This window comes from Rhineura floridana, chromosome 4 (genome assembly GCF_030035675.1).
Source record: "Rhineura floridana isolate rRhiFlo1 chromosome 4, rRhiFlo1.hap2, whole genome shotgun sequence".
Taxonomy (NCBI): Eukaryota; Metazoa; Chordata; class Lepidosauria; order Squamata; family Rhineuridae; genus Rhineura; species Rhineura floridana.
The window spans coordinates 29754012-29777222 of NC_084483.1; the positions used below are offsets into that span (position 1 = coordinate 29754012).

Sequence of the window (23211 nt, forward strand, 5' to 3'; positions counted from 1 at the left end):
TATTTTTCATGTTCATTCTTTTTCTTCTCCATTGTTATAGCGGTCACAGATCCCCTGTCTCAAGCCTCTTTCTGTAAGAAACTGTAAGAATGCACTTCCCACTGCTATTTTTCCCATTAGGGCAAAACATACATATTTGTATACCATTTATACACCACCTTTTCTTCAAGGAGCTCAAAGCGGTATACTGGTTCTCCCCCCTACATTTTATCCTCGCAACAACCCTGTGAGATCAATTAGGCTAAGAGACAGTGACTGACCCATGGTCATCCAGCATAGCTTCTTCATGAGAACTTGAATTTCTAGATGTGCTTTATTTCAGTAGCATCCATCACACGGGAGACACCACTCGGGTATGTTTTGTATCCATGGGAAAATAGCACGCGCGGATGGTTGGCAGCATTTCAAATTAAAAAATGACATGGTGGAAGGTTTAAATTTCTCCTCCTGCAGTGCCACAGTCCTGATCCGAATCTCTCCCCCCTCCCCCAGCAGCCATTAGCACTGAACACACCTTTTCACAAAAACCCTGCGTTGTGGCCCAAGGATTTCAACGTTACACGCAGGACCTGCCCAAGACATTTTGCTGCTCGAGGCAGAGCATCGAATAGTACACACACACACACACCCCATCTCCCTAAGCCACGGGGCACAGTTTGCCAGCCAAGTGGTTTTGGCACTTGAGGCAGAAAAATCCCCCGCTGGCATTAAAAATACAGTAAATCATATAGCAAACAATTCCATGCCAACAAGCCTCACAATGCCTAGCAGCAGTTCTAGCCCTGGTTATAGGTATCACAACTCCTATTATAATTTGGGGGGGGGGTTGTTGGGTTGTTCGTTCACCAACACTGTTTGTGATCGACTGTATTGTCTTCTGCTGTCTATTAAATACTTCAGGTTACACGGCTAAAAAGCCCTGAAACCAGGTGTTGTTGGCGTGTGTGTTTGCGTGGGGTGGGGAGAGAGAGAGTGTGTACATTCCTTTTGAAGAGACACTGCCGATGGTGCCCCCTTGGCAACTGACTGAGGCGGCGTCTGCCTGCGCTCAGGGTGGAAAAAGGGCCGAGCGCTCCTTCACTGACAGACAGTCCAGAGCACCTCCCCCAGACGACAAATACATAGAGAGAAGGACAAGAAGAAGCGGCTCTCAGGGAGTGTCCCGCCCGCCCGCTCTATGCTGCCTCCTCCTCCTCCTCTCCTCCCTTTTCTCGCGCGTTGAGCTGGGTCGGGTCATCCTTGCGAGCGCCGTTTGGGCATGGCTGAGCATTCCGTTGTCTGCTGCGGTGCCGTGAAGCAGAGGGAGAAAGGAGCAGGTGAGAGCGCAGGGCGGGGAGGAGAGAAGGATAGCGAGTTTTGACGAGTGTGGAGATAGACCCACGACTTTCGGAGGGAGGGAGCGAGGAAGCGGGCACTTTGTTTGGGGGAAGGAAGGAAGGAAGAAGGAAGGAAGGGGCCCGGCCTGCGGTGCAGCTTGACGCCGAGGCTTAGCTGCAGGGTGGCTGGTGGGAGCGTGCGCTCGGATGGCTTGGGGGACGCAGGCGAGTGTGCTGGAGTGGGGGCTCTTGACTTGCGCTGGGTTTGGGTATCTCCCAGTACTTAATAATACCCAGTACTTCGGTCTCTCCCTGGCCTGTTTCCTTTTTGGAAGCTGCACCTTGCCCTCACTTTCCTCACAGCCCTCCGCATTTGGGATTTTGTTGGGCGCCCCCCATCCCCGTGCATGTTTACTCGGAAGTAAGCCCCACTGAGTTCAATGGCGTTTTTTCCAAAATAAATGCGCACAGGGTGATAGGGTTGAGCGGGGGTGGAAAAGGCACCTGTTGCTGGGTTGCCTTCCCTTCCTCCCAGCTGTGACCTCTGCTTCAACTGTGATTTGAATGGAAGGCTTGCTAAAAGGATTAAAGAGGTTGCCATTCCTTCTAACGTGCTTCTCTTCCTCGACCCCCCCCCCGTTCCCATTTTGAAACAAGTTGAACATAGGGGAAAGCCTCACTGCTTCCGGTCAGTTGTGAATCTTGGGGAGGGGACTTAGAAGTATGCATTTATTTATGTTTTTATTGCATTTATATCGCACCTTTTCTCCAAGGAGCTCAAGGTAGCATACATGGTCCCCCCCCCATTTGATCCCCACAACAACCTTGTGAGAAAGGTTAGGCTGGGAGGCAGTGACTGGCCCAAGATAACACACTGAGCTTCATGGCTGAATGGTGATTCAAACCTTGGTCTCCCAGGTCATAATCCCATGCTCTAACTACACCACACTGGCTTTCTGCTGTTTTCCTCGTCCTTTCCTGCCTCCTGCTTAAGTGTGGACTGACCTTTTTGCGTTTAAAATTTGGGCTTGTTTTGTTTTCTTCCATCATATACAGCTTACTGGTATTAATTTTCATTTTTGTGTTTTCCTTCTGTTCATGAACTAAGGCCATATATAGCTAGACAGGGTTTTGCCTCACATCTGCTTGCATAGTTGACCCTGCTGTTTCCTTGGTTGGCCATATGGACTGACAGGGTTCAGTTCCTTTGCTGTGCTGCTTGTGGGATTTCAGTGTTCTATACAGACATATTTATGGCCTGGCAAAAATACATGACATACATTTCAAACTGCCTTTGGATCATTGCAATTGGGGAACAGTTGTTGCTCCCCAAAAATCTGTTTCTGTGTGGTAGGAGCTCCATGCTGCAGTTTTAATGTTTGTCAGTGGCAGCCATGTGGATCTTGTGCTAAACACTCATAATGCTTCCACCAAACCCTGGGGAGGGCTTATTGTGGAAAAGGGTTTTGTGGGTGTTCATAAATTTATTTATTTAGAAACTATATAAAACGCTTGATCAAACAGTTCTCTAAATGGTGTACAAAACAAATTATAGGTAAAACATGGTTAAAATCCACAAACCAGTTGAAAACGAATGTACATAACACCATAATCATTAAAAACAAAGACTGAATCAATAAAACTTTTATAACAAATATAGGTAACTAAGTTGTGTCTCTCTGGATAGACTTGCCAAAACAAAAAAGTTTCCAGCAGGTGTTTAAAATAATATAACTAGGGTCAATAGGCAGGAAGTTCCAGAGCACAGGTGCTGCCACACTAAAGGAGCTAACTTCAAAGTTAGCTGAAGAATCAGTTCTAAAATTCTGGAATGATATAGGCATGTACCTTCTCAGAATGATCTCTCATATGTATTCTGATGTCATGCAGACCTGCAACAGGACTGTGCTACATTGGAATGAGTATGCTTGAAATACTCACTGGAAAAAAATTCATTAAGGATGAAACTGTGACATAATTCAAAGCATTTTTTGGGGTGGGGAAGAATGTAAATTAATAGTGTGAAACTGGTCAAAAGTACATGTTGTCAGGCTACAGATACATTAACGGCTTCAAAAGGAGCCAGATTGTTCTCTGGCTTTGGTTTAAAATAGGTTTAAAATGTGTTTGCCTATGACTGGACATATCTGCCCTCCCCCGCTGCTGATCTGAGAAATTAAGAACCACCCACAGCAAAGTGTTGGGCCAATCACTGCCTATGTCCAACCTACAGCAAAGTGTTTTCATTGGACACACCACAGGGTGGCAATGAGTTGATCTATCAAACAGTTTTTATTTCTGTGTGAAGTGGATTTTATGGAGAAATGCATTTCCCCAGGTTTTGGAGTTAAAAGGGGCAGAGTTTGACTAGCATTGTGTGTCTCTGACTTCAGAAAACAGAACTGGAGACACACTGAAACCACCATAACTGCAAAGGTGCCTCTACTCTTACACTCCAATTCCCAGCAACCCTGGCCAGCGTGGCCAATGGTCAGGAATGATGAGAGTTGTAGGCCAACAACATCTGGAGGGCCACAGGTTCACCACTCCTGCCTTATGTGGTAAATCCATGATTAGATTTTCTGATATATTTTAAATTTTATTTTGAAGCAGCTGCAGGGGTGGCAAGTTTGACTGGAATGCTGCGACTGGGGGAGATGGTGTTTAAGACTTTCCTTCTCACGTAGTCTTTCCTTGATCCAGACCTTTCCCCACCCAGAGCTGGTTCTAGCCCCACAAGGGAAAGGCTTAAACACTGTTTAACCCAGCACCGCTGCTCCAATCCAGTAGTAGGTCTTGCACATAATATGTAACTTGGCCCACTGCACATGACATTTTTAATGCATATTGAAAGATCTAGTTATTAGTTAAATATTTACTATTGCAGTATATTTTGTGTCCTCATAGCCCCTCCCTTCTAATCTTACCACAGTTCTGCAATTCAGAAATTTTGTACATGCAATTAAGCTGTATATGGTTTCTTGCACTTGTCATTCAAATTAGGGAAAGACATCTTTACGAATATAGAGGCTCTGTCCTCTGTTCTCAGTGGTAGTCAGACTGAGAATGAAACCAGCGTATGGCTGTCATGCACCAAAGCTGTAGCAAAAATTAAGAAGTATCTGAAATAACTATATGGATGGTATGTTTGCATGCATGACAAGTTTGTTGTTTCTTTTGCTCACTGTATTGAGTGAATCACCTCTATTTACAGTATTATTCAAGATACGTTATCCCCTTCATCTTAAAATCTTCTTAGTTTTCAAAAACAAGGTTTGATTCAGGAGTTAAGACTTTACAGAAATTCCCAAATAACTATAAGAGTTTTTTGGGGGAGGGGGGTCATGAATTGGTAATGTGGCTGTGATCCTTCCTAGTGGTTGTTACTTATTTGGATTACGGTACTGCCTTGTGGTGCCAACAAGGGTTGCTGTGTTCCAGAATCTTCATTAATACATTAGCAAAGAGATGGAAACATCCATTTCCCAGACAGCTTACTGTCTTGTGCGAAGCCATACTAGAGGGATAAGGCAACCAGAGAATGGCAGAGTAAAGCAAGCAATTCTGCACAATTAGCATTGCTGCATTTTTAAAGGGAACCACTGCCTGCTTTGGCATTGGGTCTTCTTTCTCCTTATATCTGTAATGGATAGAGAGACCCACTCTCATTAGGCATGTATACATATCACTTTGTTCATATAGTCACTGGTATATAAATCTAGTGTGCTGCAGGAAGATTTTAGTATTTTAGCTATGTTTTGCTTTCCTCTTGGAAAGAGAAGAAATGTCACTGGTTATATACCCACTTCCCTTTTAAAATGCAGTTGTTTCATGGGTCACATTCACACTACATTCACACCCTAGCCACTTCCCGAGATTACTATTGAAATGAACAGATCTGGATTTTTGTGCAGAAAAATTGTAGGCTCCATTTTTTCTGGTACTCAGTACAAATTCCTGGGCTCAGAATTTCTTTACTTCTAACCATTTGCCTTTTACACCAGCCTCCAGTTGAGCCACACTTAGCAAAAATGAAGTAGGCCCTCAAAGCTTGAAGTCTGGCCATCCCTGCCACAAAGGATCACCACTCACATAGAGTAAGGTTCTTTGTAATGTTAGCTTTGTTCTGTTAGTATCCCCATATTGCTGTCTGTATATTGATATATTTTACATTGGATTGTCCTTGCCTTGAACTTTATTTTAGTATTTCGTTTTAATATTTCAGTTTAATTCCATACATTTCACCCCCTGTTGTTAGGATAACACACTATTAATCTCTCCTTCAATATTCTTGTGCAAAAAAACTCATTTCCTATTTTCATGTTATGTGTTCCCATCTTCTTAGTCAGAAACAATTTTTTGTGGTAAACCCCTCCCCCTTGCTTGAGAAAGAAGCATTAATATATTTCACATCTGCTTGTTCCTTTTTACACATTCAGCTTTAGTAATGCTGCAGGAAAAAACCCACTCGTCTTGTTAACCTCTCATTATAATCTCTTTCCCTGTGCTACTGCATAATTCCATTTTATGTGACCCGTTGTGGTGGGCTACTTTTATGGCTGAGGAATAAAACTGCTGGGTCAAAATGAAAATTCTGTTCCTTCTGTCATGTGTTAATCCTGTGATTCCCATTCATCCTCTGTGATTAATTTAAGTAAATTAAGAGTTATAAACTTGGTCTTAATATTAAGAACAAGTACTTGAAAGGTTGTTGCACAGAGGAAGGCCATGATCTCTTCTTGATAATCCCAAAGTGCAGGGCTTGGAATAATGGACTCAAGTTGAAGGAAACCTGATTTCAACTGAACATCAGGAAAAACTTCCTTTTACAGCAGTACGACAATGGAACCAATAACTTAGGGAGCATTGAAGAGGCAGCTGGACAGCCACCTGTCAGGTGTGCTTTAACTTGGATTCCTGCATTGAGTAGAGGGTTGGACTCAATGGCATTACAGTAAGGCCCCACTCATACGGCGGGTTACGTTCCAGACCCCTGCTGAAAAGTGAAAACTGTTGAAAAGCGGAACTCATTGAATAGAATGGGGCACGATGCCGGAAAACCGCCTGAAAGTGGAACAAGCGCGGTATGAGTGGGGCTTTAATCTAATTGCGTCTAATTGAGACTGCCGCATTAGTGAAGCGCCGTAAAGCGGGGCCCTACCGTATAGGTCCCTTCCAACTCTACTATTCTATGATTCTATGAACTCTATCCTCCAAGAATAAAAGCCATATTTTCCCTCTTCTTTGCTGTCTGGAAGTCTGTATTCACTCTCTTACACAGCATAGAGACTTAGTTTCAGAATTACCCACTTTCTTGGTCACTGGCACTATCATTCAGATAACGATAGGTGTTGCTGGGATTAATGGCTATGAGAAAACAAAGGATAATGAACACAAACCACTCCATAGGTAACTGAGGAAGTCTTGCCAGTTCAGGTCATATTTGCTAGGTTTTAGCTTTCATGTTTTAATATGTATCCTTTAGATATTTGGGCCGAAATTAAGTTGTAGCAATGGTATCACACTTGCTCAGATAGTACTTCTTATCGTAGCTGCCTAAGCACAAGAGGTCCTCTGCTGTGAGCTCCACCCTAGTTAGTAGGCTTCTCAGATATGAGCATAATTTCAACCTTTTGGCCTTGCCAGTGCCTTATCATGACATCATGATACTACATGGGTGGGGCTGGTCACTTAAAACCCTAATATCAAAACCAAAATGATGGAGGATTTGGCATTCAGCTTCCATGTAACAAATTTCTCCTTAAAAGGTGTGATAAGTTGTGTACATAGCCTTTTTATGTGCATGTGAAATCTATGTTGTACATTTTGCTGATATTTTCACTACTTTTGCTCTTTAGGTTAAGTATTCTACTTGAATACTTCTTTCCCATCTGCCTTTTGCAAAACACAAATGCTCTGTTGTGCAGCTCTGTTGAATTTGGTAGCATTTACAGACAAATGCTAGAATCTTAAGAAATATTTGGAAATGTATTAGAAGAGAGGTAGCTGGTTTACCTAATAGTTATTGATTCAGTAGCTGAGCCAGGATGAATTCAGATGTGTACAGAAGGACATGCTCATAAAACTTTGCTACTGTCGGTTTCTTTACTCAAAATATATTTTATGAACTAGGCATTATCCAAATTCATTGCTTATTTGTATGCTTGTAAAACCATATTTTCTACTACCCAAATGTTATATAAAGTTGTTGCTAAAATAAATATTCAGAGAACCTGGCTGTACATCACAAGTGTATATCATTTTTAAAAATATATGGATGAGCAGTTTGTCTGAAAAGAGTAACTCTTTTGTCAGTCACAGGTTGCATCATATCTAAATATTCAGTTACTGGTCTTAATGTGTAAATCATTTGTTCCTGAATGCCAGTGATAGTTTTGGAAAGTCTGGAATCAAATCAACACATAGTTCTTTGGTCACATGCATGCTGTTAATTAGTTTTCTTTTTCATATCTTTTTGGTTTGGTTTCTATCTTACAGACATTTGCATGCTTGCCATCTTGCCGACCCAGTTTAATATTGGCAGTGCCTCTGTAATATGACCCAGCTCCTTCCATGATTTTCCCCTTCTGGTGAATTTAGGGCCATTTTATTAAGCATACTTGGTATACTGTTGGATATTGCAACACTCTTATTAATAAGAGCATAGATTCACATAATTAGACTTCAGTACTAATGATCTTTAAATCTGAGAGAGTAATTGTATGTACATATATTTTTGAGCAAAATCCTTAATCCAGAGAGTATGTTATCAATGTTACTGACTTCACAATCTATTTATTTCCTATATTTTTATCTTGCTTTCTAGACAATTATTGGCTCCCAAAGTGGAGACTTTTTGTCTCCAAAAAAGACAAGACACACAAAGGAAGGTAAAAACAAGAGGAGGGAGACAAGCCTTTTAAGGCCAGAACAATGTGTTGAGCTATAAGCATTTCTGTCCAGTTTGGGCCAGGCTGGTATTGCTTGAATAGCAGTTGGTGTCTCTTGCTTGTTCCTTGGGCAGATGGGTGGGGCCTGAGTGTCTTTTCCCCTTTGTGTCTGCAGTCCCAGGGCAACTGGGCAATTGGAGGTGAGTTTTCTTTCTGGCAGGTAGGTGGGAAGTGAGCTCTCTGCAGCTGAGCCTTCTGTTGTCAGTCAATGGGTTAGTCTCTCCCTTGCTTCAGTGTTATTCCTGGGAGGCAGGGCATGCAGACTTCCAGTGGACCTAAGCTCTGGAGCTTGCCCAGGTAATTGTTTGCAAATTCCACTGTATTTCCTCAATCTCATTTTGTTCTATGGCAGATATAAAACACATTATAATCAAGGTGTGAATGAAGCTTGAAAGAAGTGTTATAAATCTGGGATAGGCTATTTTATTTTTGTTATAAAATTAAATAACATTGGGGAATTCACTTTTCTTTTAGATTCTGTGTAAATCAAAGCAAGTTGCCCACTGATTCCAAAACATACAATTACTTGAAAATAAATCAAGTTGATTTCAATAGAATTTCTTTAAGTACGTGCAAGATTCTAGTCTTTGAATTCAAAGCAGGGCGATTTTTTGTGAGTTTGTGCAGTGCTACAGCACAATAGTTGACCTTTAGCCATTTCTATGCTAGCATAATCTAATGTTTATTGGGACAATCATCGTGGAAGTGAGATGTGGCTTGCATTATAGAAAGGCAATGTCAGCTGATACTATAAAGAAAAAAAGTTGAATCACAAGACCACTCACCTTGTGGTGGCTGCTTGGAAACTCATCCAGCAGTGGGGATGTGTTTCTAGTGTGAATACAGTGATTGCCAACAACACTGTAGACTTTGTAGTGTTCATGTTTCTACTTATATGAAGGCTGATGTCCATACAGAAATACAAAGCTGTCTCTATAGTCAGGATACCACTTTTATTTTTACCGATTTTCCTTTTTAGCTATGCAAATCTTTAGACTGCCTAGGTGTGACAGTCTGGCCAAGCATCTGTAACATACCAGATATAACACTTAAATAAATTGAGATCAAATGACGGGTGTACCACCAGGCCTTCCAATGGAAAAAAGTTGAGCATGCCGTAAGTGGAATAGCGGAAGTGAATTCTAGTGTCCTCTTCTATGGCATGTATAGCTTTAGGGCTCTGTTGGCTCTATTGTTTTACTCTGGAAACAGGTCACTTTAGAGATACTTTGACAATTAGAAATTGGATCAGTTTAAAGTTAATAGTGATGATCTATAGCAACATTTATTGTGCCATAGTAATATGTCCCTGTTTTTCTTCATGTAATGAACTTTCATGCAGTGAATGCTATAACTAGGTTGTACTAGGCTTACAAGCTAGTATGGAAACTATTGACTGCAACAATTTTGAGTGGAGAAACTGTAAAATACCAACACTGGAAATATGCCTGGTTAAAATCTGAATATTATAGAAATGGCAAAGGTTACAGAGTTTATTCAGTTACGAGATGGCTGGTAAAAAACCAAAGGTTTATGATAATTGGGCGTTACTTATAAACTTTATGGGAAATATATATGGATTAGATATTAACTGCTATGATTCATTCAAAATAGTATTGAATTATTATGGTTAATTATTGTATTTATAATCTTGGGTAATATTACACTTTATTGTATTTGTGTTATCACTGAAATATACTTGATAGTATGTGGTGCTATTGATTTTAATATGTACCAACCTAGAAATAGCTTGAAAATAAATGTATATACTTGGTTTTACAGGGTGTGCTCTACTTTTGTTTTGAAGCTAACTTTAGTTGAGAAGTGTCTTTGGAAAAGCACAATGTTTTCCTTTAGAGTGTTCCCAGAAAGTTAACCTGTTTCTTGCAAAGTTACCTTTCATCCCATGGTTCGTGGCATGGAAGTACAAACTTTTAGACATTTTTAAGTGTAGTATATTATTTTAGAAAATGTCACCCACCACCTTTCAGCACTCCAAAGGATCCCAAAGATTGATGATGATAAAAAGATTTAAATATATATATATAATTTTATACACTGTCATTGTTCATGGAGACTTCTAGGTTATAGGATAACAATCCTATAGTAGGATAGTGATGTAGGATAGTGATGATGTGTAGGTTAATCATGAGTCAGTTGAGAGTAATGTTGGCTACTGCTTCTTGTGCTTTAAGGCATCTGTAAGGGTGTTAATTTTTTTAAAAAAAGAAATCTTCTCACTAATGGACCAGTAAGTACATACTAATTGTTTTGCCACCACTTCCATTTTGCCAGTAGTCAACAGTGTAGTCCAGCATGTCAGATTGATCAAAAGCTTTTAAAGGGGGTGGGCACAGGCAGTAGGGAGACAGAGCAATCTCTCATGAATGCTCTGGGGTGTTGCTTGGTGTTTTTAATTTCTGTGGTTTCTGTGTTTACACTTCACTGAGGCAAACCTCTTTTGGCAGGCTGTGTGTTCTGAAAATGTGAGTATGTAGTACATATGGCTGAGTGCTATGCCCATTTCTAAGGTTCCTTCTATCAAACATCATTGACAGTGTGAATATGCTAGGGGTGTGCATCAGGTCTGTCTGGGAGCCAAATAACAAGGTGTGAATTAGAATTATTTGGAGGTCTCCACCTCCCCGAGATGAAATGCAACTACACTTCCAAGTTGTTTCTGTTTCTGTACTTTTCTATATTTTCCAAGGTTTCTATGTTTTTCTAGGTCCGTGGGCTTTGCAAAAAGTGAGGCTGTCCAAAATGTTGCCTGTGGAACACTGAAGAGCTCTGGATTGATTGATTGTTAAAGCATACCAGTAGAGGCCTTTTTTAAAAATTAAAAGCTTCATTTAACTTTTTTAAAAATTCTACATTTCTATGCTTTATTAAAAATACAAAACCAAACCTAGATCTCTTCAGAACTGTGCAGGCAGTGTTAGGGACAGTGGGGTGTGTGATGGGCGTGTAAACCGCAAGGTGTTTTGCCTGCCTGGTGCGAAGGTTGCGGATATCGCCCGTCGTTTAGATAGTTTGGTAGACAGTGCTGGGAAGGAGTCAGTGGTCGTGGTGCACGTTGGCACCAACGACATGGGGAAATGCAGCCGTGAGGTCCTGGAAGCAAAATCTAGGTTGCTAGGTAGGATGCTGAAAGCCAGGACCTCCAAGGTGGCTTTCTCTGAAATGCTGCCGGTAACACGCGCAGGACCAGCCAGACAGGCCCAGCTTCACAGTCTCAATGCGTGGATGAGACGATGGTGTCGGGCGGAAGGGTTTGGATTTATTAGGCACTGGGGAACTCAGTAGAGAACCCAGTGTGCGGCAGCTGTGAAAAAGGCAAATTCCATGCTAGCGATAATTAGGAAAGGTATTGAAAATAAAACAGCCGATATCATAATGCCGTTGTATAAATCTATGGTGCGGCCACATTTGGAATACTGTGTACAGTTCTGGTCGCCTCATCTCAAAAAGGATAATATAGAGTTGGAAAAGGTTCAGAAGAGGGCAACCAGAATGATCAAGGGGATGGAGCGACTCCCTTACGAGGAAAGGTTGCAGCATTTGGGGCTTTTTAGTTTAGAGAAAAGGCGGGTCAGAGGAGACATGATAGAAGTGTATAAAATTATGCATGGCATTGAGAAAGTGGATAGAGAAAAGTTTTTCTCCCTCTCTCATAATACTAGAACTCGTGGACATTCAAAGAAGCTGAATGTTGGAAGATTCAGGACAGACAAAAGGAAGTACTTCTTTACTCAGCACATAGTTAAACTATGGAATTTGCTCCCACAAGATGCAGTAATGGCCACCAGCTTGGACGGCTTTAAAAGAAGATTAGACAAATTCATGGAGGACAGGGCTATCAATGGCTACTAGCCATGATGGCTGTGCTGTGCCACCCTAGTCAGAGGCAGCATGCTTCTGAAAACCAGTTGCCGGAAGCCTCAGGAGGGGAGAGTGTTCTTGCAGTCGGGTCCTGCTTGCGGGCTTCCCCCAGGCACCTGGTTGGCCACTGTGAGAACAGGATGCTGGACTAGATGGGCCACTGGCCTGATCCAGCAGGCTCTTCTTATGTTCTTATGTTCTTATGACAACATGTTGTAAGGACTATTGGAGGACTATAAGGTCTATTTCAGAAAACACAAACAACCACTGGAAAGGTTTTACAAATATACAATCAGGAATACATGCTACTTGGCTGGCTCTAAATTATTTTATGGCAAAAAAAGACCAAGAGAGAAACCCCTGCTCCCCCCCAAGGGATTATGAAGGAAAGGGAATCCCTTTCACTTCTCCCACAAAAAGCCCTTGGTCCTATTTGTTTACAATTTGACAGGCTTAATCAGGGTTGATTTGATTTAAATCAAATTGATCTAAATCATGATTTAAAGCACTTCTCTGAAGGACTCAATTTTTATGATTTAAATCACTAGTGAGGAAGATTTAATCAGTTTTAGTAGAAGAGCATTATTGTTTCATATAACCTTAATTCATATTCAGAGATGTAATTTCATTAAAAGGTAGGTACACGTTAAGGAATTATTCTGAATTGTTCTTAGATTAATTTTGATCAAAAAATAGGATGATAATTTGATCATTTTATTATTAAAGCAGAATGGACTTGTGAAGTCATTCAGGAGATGAACCAGCTCCAGCTGTTCAATTAATCATGCTATTTTTGTCATGATGTGCTAGAATCAAACAGCACCACAACACCACCAAACAGGCTTTTAAGTTGTACTAATAAGATTGTTTACTCTTCTGGTTAGTTTACTTCTTCAACAAACAACATTAACAAAACATGCACATAGATTTTGAATGGTTAACTATTTCAGTTTTTAAATAAATGTAAAGTTCTTTAAAAAATAAAATTTAGGCAGCTTCAACCAAGTCAGCATGAGAAACTTAAAATATTGGGTGGTACAGTTAATTCAATTTTCTTCTTCACCATTGTCTTCCTTATTCATTGACGAAAAGAAACACAAGGTGTGCTACTTTTTCAATTCCCAACTTATTTCTCAGTTGAAAATGAATTAGTGGAAAGAAATAAAAAATTCTCTCTACACCCACAGAAGAGGCTACTGCTGTTAAGAGCTGGATTACCACTTTAGTGGTCTTATTCAGATCTACCCCATCTCCCCAAATTCTCTGTTCATTGACCTTCTCTGTCTTTCCACTTAGAGAAAAGCAAGGCCTTGAGAGGGAGAGAGCGCTAGAGTGTGCAAGCGCACGTGCACTTCATATACACTACCTGCAGAATAGGACTGATCAGGTTATCTCCCGTCTCCATAAACTGCTGTTAACATATTCATAGAATATAATTAGAAGTTGTTTAATTAGTATTCCTGATGATATCTTCAACCTAGGCTCTTTTTTTACTAATTGTTTTAAGAAAATCTGATTTAAATTTCAAAAACCTGATTTAAATTTTAAAAACTGATTTTAAAAAACACTTTTTTATCAACCCTAGGTTTAATACACTCTGGAGGGGCTCATGTGCCAGTAAATTTAATCTGTTTTGGCCCAAAGGGAGAAGTTACATGCTTTTTTAGATTCCCCATTACAGTGAAAAGAAAATACAGAACTTCATTTGATATAGAACAACTTGGAACCCAGATTGCAGTTGGAATTGGAGAAAGCAGAGAAAATCTCAACAGATCAGAAATTTTAAGAATGCACAGATACTAGGTGAATCTTGGGGCCTGTGCACACCCATAGAATGTACTAGCTGTACCAGTAATGTTAATCGTAAGATGTTGAGAGAGACTGGGGTGGTATTCATTCTTGCTTGGGCATATCTAAATGATATTTTAATCGATTCATGATTTCTAGACTACTAAGACTTTTTTGTGCTTTCTGAACCTTGTTTGTGGTTAGAGTTCTGCAGTTTTTAATGTTGTGATGGGGGCTTTCCGATGGAGATTGTTTCAGAGTACCGGTGTATTTGCTAAAATATTTCTTTTAGAGGCAGGTGTTTATAACCTGTCATGCTATCATGAGCTGGCAGGCTGCTAGCAGGCGTGACTGGTGATGGTGGTAAGACAAAGCTGGCCTCCTGGCAGTGGCCACTGTGCGGAGTTGGAGCAACAGTGAGGTCAGGATGGTGTGGGTGCACCGATGGAGTTAGTCTGGTGTTTCTGCTGGTGTAGCTGCACAGCGCCACCCCAGTAGGCGGCAGCAATGTCACTGCCCTGCACACCAGCTGCTCCTGGCTGCTAGGCATTGAGCTAGACCTTTTGACAGGCTTTGTTTTTTGAGATTGTGAATTAATTTACTGAATTCATTGTCACAAGATGTGGTGATGGCTACTTTAAAAGAGGACTACTGAATTTTAAATTGTTGCTGGTGGGGGGAGTGTTCTTCACATCGAGGTTGTGAGCTTCCTAGAGGTATCCACTCGGCCACCTTGGGATAAATAGACTTTTGGTCTGATCCAGCAGGGCTCTTCTTATTTCCACCTAATGCATATCCTTAAGTACACCCCAGTCTCTGAATGGTTTCAACAGTCTTAGCACATACCTTGGGTTTGATTTCCTTGAAACAAAGGTAAATGGAGACTGATGGCATTTTATGTGATACAACGTTTATTTACACACATTATGTATTATTTACACACAGCTTGGGCATGAGATGGCATTAACACATCCAACAGATACTGCTCTTAGTTAGGTTTTAGGGGAGCCAATAAGTCATAGCTGTGGATTCTCCTAGAGAGTAAGTTAGGTATTTTTCTAGCTCTAGACCCAAGACTGCTAGTTTCTTTTGTTCTGTCTCACATATACAAGCACTATGATGACATCACTTCCAGCCAGAGAAGGAGGAAGGAAGACATATTCCTGACATAAAGTTTTCTCACCATTAGCTCCTAGGGCAGCGAATCACCTGCCCTTGACCACCTTTAATTATGAAAGGGCCCATTCTCCCAACAAAAGAGTATTTACCAGGCTGACCTTGGTCCATGTGGTTTGGATGCAGAATCTAATCTTCTGTGATATTCAGTGTTGCCCTATAAAATCACAAGATTGGAGGGTATCCTAAAAAGTAATTTAGTCTGATTCCAGTCTTACTGTTTAAAGGCACATTGCACATTCACTTTCATCAAGAATTGTTGGCGAGTTGACACAACACATGTTCATGACTAGATGATTTCAGAATCGTGAGAGATTACTTGCATGTGTGAATAACTATCACAGATTGAACCTCATAGGCAGACCTTGAATCAGCTGTGTTCAAATCAAGATAGAAAATGTACAGCTGTTAGTCATCAAAATATGAGATAAGGAGTATAGTGCATCCCTGTGTGAATCAGTACAAAGGACTAGAGAGAGGAACAGTCAGCTTGTAACATTCTAAGCATACTGTAATTAGATTTTAAACCTGTGCTGAGCTGAAAGGATTGGTCATGATGTAGTTAAACTGAAATAATTTAGTCAGTGACTAAAGCAATAATGTGGGCTTAAATATCTACATCTTCTTTCATGTTGCTCAGCAAGTTAGCATCTGCAGACTTTTAAAGATGTTATTATTGTTGTAGTAAATGGGCTTTTTAATGGTTGTTGCCTGTGATGCATTGTGAGCCAGTTGATTCAATAATGCTTCTTCTGTTCCTGGGAATGGAACATTTTAAAATAAGAAAGCAAGAAAATTACAAGGCTCCTGATCCCATGAAGTCGTGTAATTTCCTTTACTGCATTGTGAAGCTTTATTTATTTATTTGGGCACCCATATAATGGCTTGTTGGTAAAGGCATATTTTAGTAGTGTTTGTTTTTAAATGTGTGCATTTTTACATGCTGCCTTTTAAAGAAACTGATTGATTTATCAAAGTGAAGAGAGGTAGATCTCATTAGGGGAAAATTCAAATAGGATTGCTGGAGAAATGGAGGAAGATAAAGCTAAGAAAATTTCATTTGTGGAGCTAATATATAGTGGAGAACCTTTGCCCCCACCTACTTTCTCTTCCACCAGGGGAAAGTAGTTGTGGGCTGCATACTGGTGATGGGTGGGGCCAGTTTCAAAAGTGGCTGGGACCAAAGCATATTCACAGGTATTCTCTCCCCCTCTCCCTCCCTCCCCCTCCCCCCTCTCTCTCTCCCCCCCCTCCCCCTCCCCCCTCTCTCTCTCCCCCCCCTCCCCCTCCCCCCTCTCTCTCTCCCCCTCCCCCCCTCTCTCTCTCACACACACACACACGTGCTCTGTGTTGAGAAAGGAGCTCTGTGCAGCACAGAAATGCTGCTGCTTGTCGAGAAAGAGCTCATGCCCTTCCTTCCTGCAGGTGTAACCCACAAGGCTCATGTGCTACACTCTGAGAAAGGGGAGCCCTTTCCTAACCACGCAGCAAGCTCCCTCCACCCTGCTGCTGAGCTGTCATCTCCAATTAGATGACCAGCACAGTGGCAGGGAGGGGAGAGAAGGGTTAAACCTGCCCTCCTTGTGATCTCCCTGCTGCTCAGCGATGGGGAAACAGCAACCTATCCTGCTTTCACTTCAGAGCAACAGGAGATGTAGTGGAGCAGTGGCGGGGCCATGGAAGAGAGGTTGAGGAGGGGCAGATTGAAGGGCCTTGTGGGCTGTGGTTCTGGCCTATGGACCACCAGTTCCCTATCCCTCAATTAAATAGTGCACAAGAGAATTTCACCACCATAGTTCTAAGAATGCTAGATGTTTTCCTAGTTTGCTTTACTAGCTTTCCTTGCTTTTTTGGAACCATCATAATGTATTTCTTGTAATCTTTTGAAGATTTCTTCAGAATTCTGCCCCACCGTGCAGTTAAACTCTTATTTATTTATTGTATTGTATTGTATTTGTATACCGCCCCATAGCCGAAGCTGTCTGGGCGGTTTACAGTAACTAAAAACATTGAAAACAGATACACAAGTTTAAAACACATCTTTTAAAAACAATTTAAAACGCACTTTAAAAAATTTAAACAATTTAAAAAAACACATGCTAAAATGCCTGGAAGAAGAGGAAAGTCTTGATCTGGCGCCAAAAAGATAACAGTGATGGCGCCAGGCGCACCTCATCAGACAGATTTGGGGGCCACCACTGAGAAGGCCCTCTCCCTTGTTGCCACCCTCCAAGCTTCCCTCGGAGTAGGCACCCGGAGGAGGGCCTTAGATGTTGAACGTAGTGTATGGGTGGGTTCGTATCGGGAGAGACGTTCCATCAGGTATTGTGATCCCAAGCCGTGTAAGGCTTTATAGGTTAAAATCAGCACCTTGAATCAAGCTCGGAAACATACAGGCAGCTAATGCAAGCGGGCCATAATCGGTTTTATATGTTCGGACTGTCTGGTTGCCGTTACCAATCTGACCGCTGCATTTTGCACAAGCTGCAGTTTCCGAACCGTCTTCAAAGGCAGCCTCACATAGAGTGCATTGCAGTAATCTAATTTGGAGGTTACCAGAGCATGGACAACTGAAGCCAGGTTATCCCTGTCCAGATAGGGGTGCAGCTGGGCCACCAACTGAAGTTGGTAGAAGGCACTCCATGCCACCGAGGTTACCTGAGCCTCAAGTGACAGAGATGGTTCTAGGAGAACCCCCAAGCTACAAACCTGCTCCTTCAGGGGGAGTGCAACCCCATCCAGTACAGGTTGGACATCCACCATCTGGTCAGAAGCAGGGCTGTTGAGTTGGAGTTGTGGAGTCAGAGTCGGGAGCAATTTTGGGTGGAGCCGGCGTCGGTAGAAATGTTCCGACTCTGACTCCTTCGTAAATGGCAAATGTATATTAACTAGTAATAACAAATTTACTGTAGTAAAATGGTAGCACAAGGCATTTCATCACCACCACGTGAATCCAGAGCTTGGAAAAGTTACTTTTTTGAACTACAGCTCCCATCAGCCCCAGGGAATGGGCTCTTCCCCTGTCTCTCTCCCGACAGAAGTCATCATACAGGGCAACCAAGGATGTTTCCGTGCCAAAACCAGACCTGAAACCCGACTGAAATGGATCCAGATAATCAGTCTCGTCCAAGAGTGACTGGAGCTGGCCCGCAACCATTCGTTCAAGGACCTTGCCAGGAATGGAACATTTGCTACCAGCCTACAGTTATTAAGATTTTCTGGGTCCAAGGAGGGTCTCTTCAGGAGTGGTCTCACTATTGCCTCTTTCAAGCAGCCAGGGACCACCCCCTCTCGCAGAGAGGCATTAATAACTTCCCTGGCCCAGCCGGCTGTTCCATCCCTGCTAGCTTTTATTAGCCAAGAAGGGCAAGGATCCATCACAGAAGTGGTTGCATGAACCTGTCCAAGCACCTTGTCAATGTCCTCAAGCTGCACCAACTGAAACTCATCCAAGAAATCGGGACAAGGCTGTGCTTTGGATACCTCGCTTGATTCACCTGCTATAACACTGGAGTCTAAGTCCTGGCGGATGCTAAAGATTTTATCCTGGAAGTGCCTAGCAAATTCATTACAGCGGACCTCAGATGGTTCTACCATGTCCCTGGGGTCAGTGTGTAACAATTTTGAAGAGCTCCACTGAGCGGCAGATTGATGATTTGATAGTGGCAGCAAAATATTGTTTTTTGCTGCCCTCACTGCCCCTAAATACAGCTTACCATAGGCACTTACCAGTGTATAATTGCATCCACCAGGAGTTCGTCTCCATCTGCATTCAAGCCATCTCCTATATTGTTTCATTGCTCTCAGCTCTGGAGTACCATGGAGCCGTACCAGCTCTACACAGGAGAGGGCGCTCAGCAGCAATCGTGTCAACCACCCGGGTCATTTCTGTATTCCACAGTTCAACCAGGGTTTCGACAGGAGTGCCAGCCCTATCAGCCAGAAAACTCCCCAAAGCCGTTTGGAAACCATCCGGATCCATTAGTCTCTGGGGGCGGACCAACTTAGTAAGTCCCCCACCTTTGCAGAGGGGAAAAGCCGCTGTAAGTCTAAACTTCAGCAAGCAGTGATCTGTCCATGACAGAGGGACTGATGCAAGGCTCCCCACATTCAGATCACCAACTCCATGTCCAGTTGCAAAAACCAAATCTAGAGTATGCCCTGCTACATGTGTTGGGCCAATGGCATATTGGGACAGTCCCATGGTTGTCATGGAGACCATGAAATCCTGAGCCGCCCCGGATAAGGTGGCCTCGGCATAGATGTTGACATCCCCCAGGACCAACAGTCTGGGAGATCTCAACAGTACACCCGAGACCACCTCTGTCAGCTCAGCTAGGAAGTCTGTTGGGCAGCTGGGTGGGCGGTACACCAACAGAATCCCCAGTCTGTTCCGCTGACCCAACATAAGGTGCAAACACTCCAGACCAGTAGTCACATGAACAGGGTGCTTGCAGAAGGAGATTGAGCTCCTATAGACCACAGCAACCCTCCCTCCCCAGCCCTCAGGTCTACCCTGATGTTGAACCAGGTACCCTGGTGGGCATAGCTGGGAGAGGCTGACTTCCCCCTGCTCACCCACCCAGGTCTCAGTTATACATGCCAGGTTGGCTGCCTCATCCACTATTAGATCTGGCATTTAGGAGCAGCATCCGGAGACCTGGGAGCTGGCTGATAGGGCAACCAACAAACCTGTGGGTGTGGGGAGGACCGGAACAAGGCGGCGGCGGCGGCGGCAGCAGCAGCAGCAGCAAACGGCTCTCCTTCCCTGGATAGCGATCGTCCCCTTCCTCCTGGGTCTCCCAAGCCACCTCAGCCAGCCAGCTTATGTATCCCCTCCAAAGAAGGGACAGGTGGAAGAAATCAGCAACAGCAATACCTGGAGCCTGGTCCTGCAAGGCGGTGACACCTGCCGAGCAGAAGTCCAACAGGGAAAGGGTGGTGGTGGTAGCCGAGCAGCCAGCAAGCAGCAAACGGCTCTTCTTCCCTGGACGGTGATGGCCTCCTTCCTCTTGCAGGCACTCTTACATTTCTTTATATCCTTGCTGAGTCCTCTAGTACTAAACCCACAACTCTATGGCCAATACTTGGCTTGCCATAGAATCTCCTGATTTGTCATCCGACTAGATACATTCTTTCAGAGTACCTTTTCTTCCTGAAGTTTCCTTGTGTTTATTGCACTGGACTTGTCTTTCATATCCTGACTTAAATACGTTGTTAGAATCTCTCTTAAACTCTTGTCCTGACTCCGTGCTAGCAAAGGTAGGCGAAATATCATGTGTGTTGGTGTCCCATCTCCTTGTCCATTCATTTTTGTGTAGTTTCTCAGAACATGTTCTTTTGGCTATGTATTCCATAGTTCTGAACCGCACTATGAATGTTACTTTGGCTGCAGGAATCAGTTATCAGACTGCTGATGGGGGTATTCATTCTGCTGAGCGTGTATGGAAGGAGCCCAGCTGGAGAAAGTTGTGGGTGCAGCCCATGCCATGAAAATTATAGTGCAGTCCATGGCAGTTTGGCTGTGGGCTTATGGGTGGACAGCATAGCCAGCAACATCTTCTTAGCAGTGGAACTAACAGGGCATTCCAGATTGGAGACTATCCGTCTTCAGTCCATGCCTGCTGTTTTTTTAAAAAGGGTCTACTCTAAGCATAGTGACAGTGTGTGTTTTTGGGATGTTTGAGGACATTGTTTAGTCTGTATTTTTAAGTACACCTTCCCCTCCGATTTGCTTTTCCTGAACTGATCAAAACATCCTTCAGTTTTCACACTTCTCTGCCTTTACAGTTCTCAGCTCAAAAATACGTATCAAAATACATTAAAACATCACTTTTAGTGTAAAAATAGTGTACAAAATGTGTGTTTTAAGGTAAAATACATATTTTCTGAAGAACATTCAAATTCACATTTGTTGTGCATTGTGTTAAAAAAGCAAATTGATACAGAAGCGGGATTGGTTGGATTTATGACGGAGCACATGTGAAACTGAGTCAGAGCAGAAATAGACTTATCCATTCATTCCTATTGTGTCTTTGCAACCCTACCCACCCACTCTTTTCTTTCAGTAAAAGTGCTCATCTTTTATTGATGGGTATTTTGATAGAGCCGGGAGGAAGCTTCACCAGGCCTCCAAATTGGCAGACGTAGCTCTTTGGTTTCCTCATAGCAAAGTGATTTGGTTAGGTGATTAAAGTGGTTATGTTGTTTTGCTCTTTGTGGTACCATAAATGGCACTTGGGTGTTGGACAGAGGTCATAGTTTACGAAGTAGGTAGGTGTACATGGATAGGCCCCATGAGAGAAGCATTTAAAAGGCCTTAGGGGGCTTGGATACCACAAGCTAATCTACCATGGGGACTCAGGGTGGCCAGATGCAAAGGAAGACAGGGTTTATATATATTTCAATAGTTGTATAGAAGAGGAATTTCAGCAGGTGTAGTTTGTATTTTTTGCATCTGTCCACCCTTTTGGGCCCTGGCTTCAAGCCACACTCTTAGCTGGTGGCTACAAGTAGCCGGAGGTGCTCATGGCACCTGCTATCCTGTCCTTTTACCCAGCAGATAAGCTGGGCCAGTCTGTCCTGTCACTAGACAGATTGTCAGCAACACTGCAATGCCCCTCACTATTTTATGCCAAATTAATAGAAGCTGTAAGCAGTACAATTGTAGTCTATTTTCAGCCCAGCTCAATGAGTGTATCTCAGCCTTTTTCTTGCCTCAGGTCCTTACACAATGTGGATTTGGAAGCTTCCCCTGGATCATGTATCAAAATGGCTCTTTTGCCATTATTCAAACATTAGAGTATGCTCTTTCTGTCAGTGAGATTGGTCAGGTTTCATGTAAATCAACCCTTCATTTAACACTGCAGAGCACTAACCACATGAATAAAACTGAGTGTTATTATTAGTAGAAATTATTCCCCACCTAACTATTTAACTGCTGAACAGTCTTGACGCATCTATGCGGGAATTATAAAAAGATAGTGGCAGGTAACTACTTAATACCAGAGTGGGTGTGGGGAACAGGATTCTGACTCTCTAGCTCCTACTGTTGGTAAGCAAGGATTACTATCAAGAAGCAAGGCAGGGGAAAAATGGAAATGGACTGCCTTCAAGTCGATCCCAACTTATGGCTACCCTATGAATAGGGTTTTCATGGTAAGCGATATTCAGAGGGGGTTTACCATTGCCTCCCTCTGAGGCTAGGCCTCCTCAGCTGGCTCGGGCCTGCTCCGCTTGCCACAGCTGCACAAGCCAGCCCCTTCCTTGCCCACAACTGCCAGCTGGGGGGCAACTGGGCTCCTTGGGACTATGCAGCTTGCCCACAGCTGCACAGGTGGCAGGACACATAACTTCTGAGCCACTCACTGTGGGGGTGATCTTTAGCTAGCCCTTGACACCCAGGAGACACGAGCAGGGATTTGAAGCCACAGACTCTGGACTCCCAGCCAGGCTCTCCTCCCCACTGTGCTATACCAGATGGGTGGCTCTTTTGTTATGGACCACAAGTGACTAATATATTGCGTAAACCTGTGTAGGTTGGTCACTTGTGGGCTTTGAAAGGCAACATTTAAGCCACAGCCTTTTCTGAAACTCCAGGAGTCATAGCATCCTTAAATTGTTCATTTGAAGGGTCCATTTCATCCTCAAGTGGCTTCTTGTCATCCATTGGTATATAACTTGATATAATTGCATATAGGAGGCATATTAAACTTCTTAGTTTTCCGTTTCTGTGCTAGTTTGTACATATCAGATATTTGTATATGTTTTTTTTTTAAATAATTTTTATTCAAATTTTTCAAAAGACAAAACAAAGTCAAACAACAAAAACATAACAATACAACAAAAGAAAAAAAAATAAAATAGTTGACTTCCGATTTGTCGCAGATCAGCTATAAGTATATAATATATATCAAACCTGTCCCTTAATATATACATACAGGATCACTTTTCTCCATAGGCTATCTTAGTTAATCGTCAAATCCCAATATCATCATTTTATTTTGATCTTTCAACAGAAAGTCTAAGAGAGGCTTCCATTCCTTAAGAAATGTGTCTGTCGATTTTTCTCTAAGTAAACATGTCAATTTATCCATCTC

At 42.6% G+C, this 23211-nt stretch overlaps 1 protein-coding gene across 12 annotated transcripts in view; it reads left to right on the plus strand.

Annotated features, from left to right (window-relative positions):
* Nucleotides 1–1060: 1060 nt before the first annotated feature.
* Nucleotides 1061–23211, plus strand: part of CYRIA (CYFIP related Rac1 interactor A) — a 97498-nt gene continuing 75347 nt past the window's right edge. For 7 of the 12 annotated variants that reach the window (XM_061622725.1, XM_061622727.1, XM_061622726.1 and 4 more), the window contains exon 1: nt 1063–1316. Coding sequence is in view for 1 of the 12 variants with exons in the window: in XM_061622733.1 (XP_061478717.1) it covers nt 1259–1316 (58 nt within the window). In the remaining 11 variants the exon portion in view is untranslated. Of the gene's footprint in view, nt 1317–23211 lie in introns of all 12 variants that reach the window. The other 5 variants (XM_061622735.1, XM_061622734.1, XM_061622736.1 and 2 more) reach the window with 2 other exon arrangements.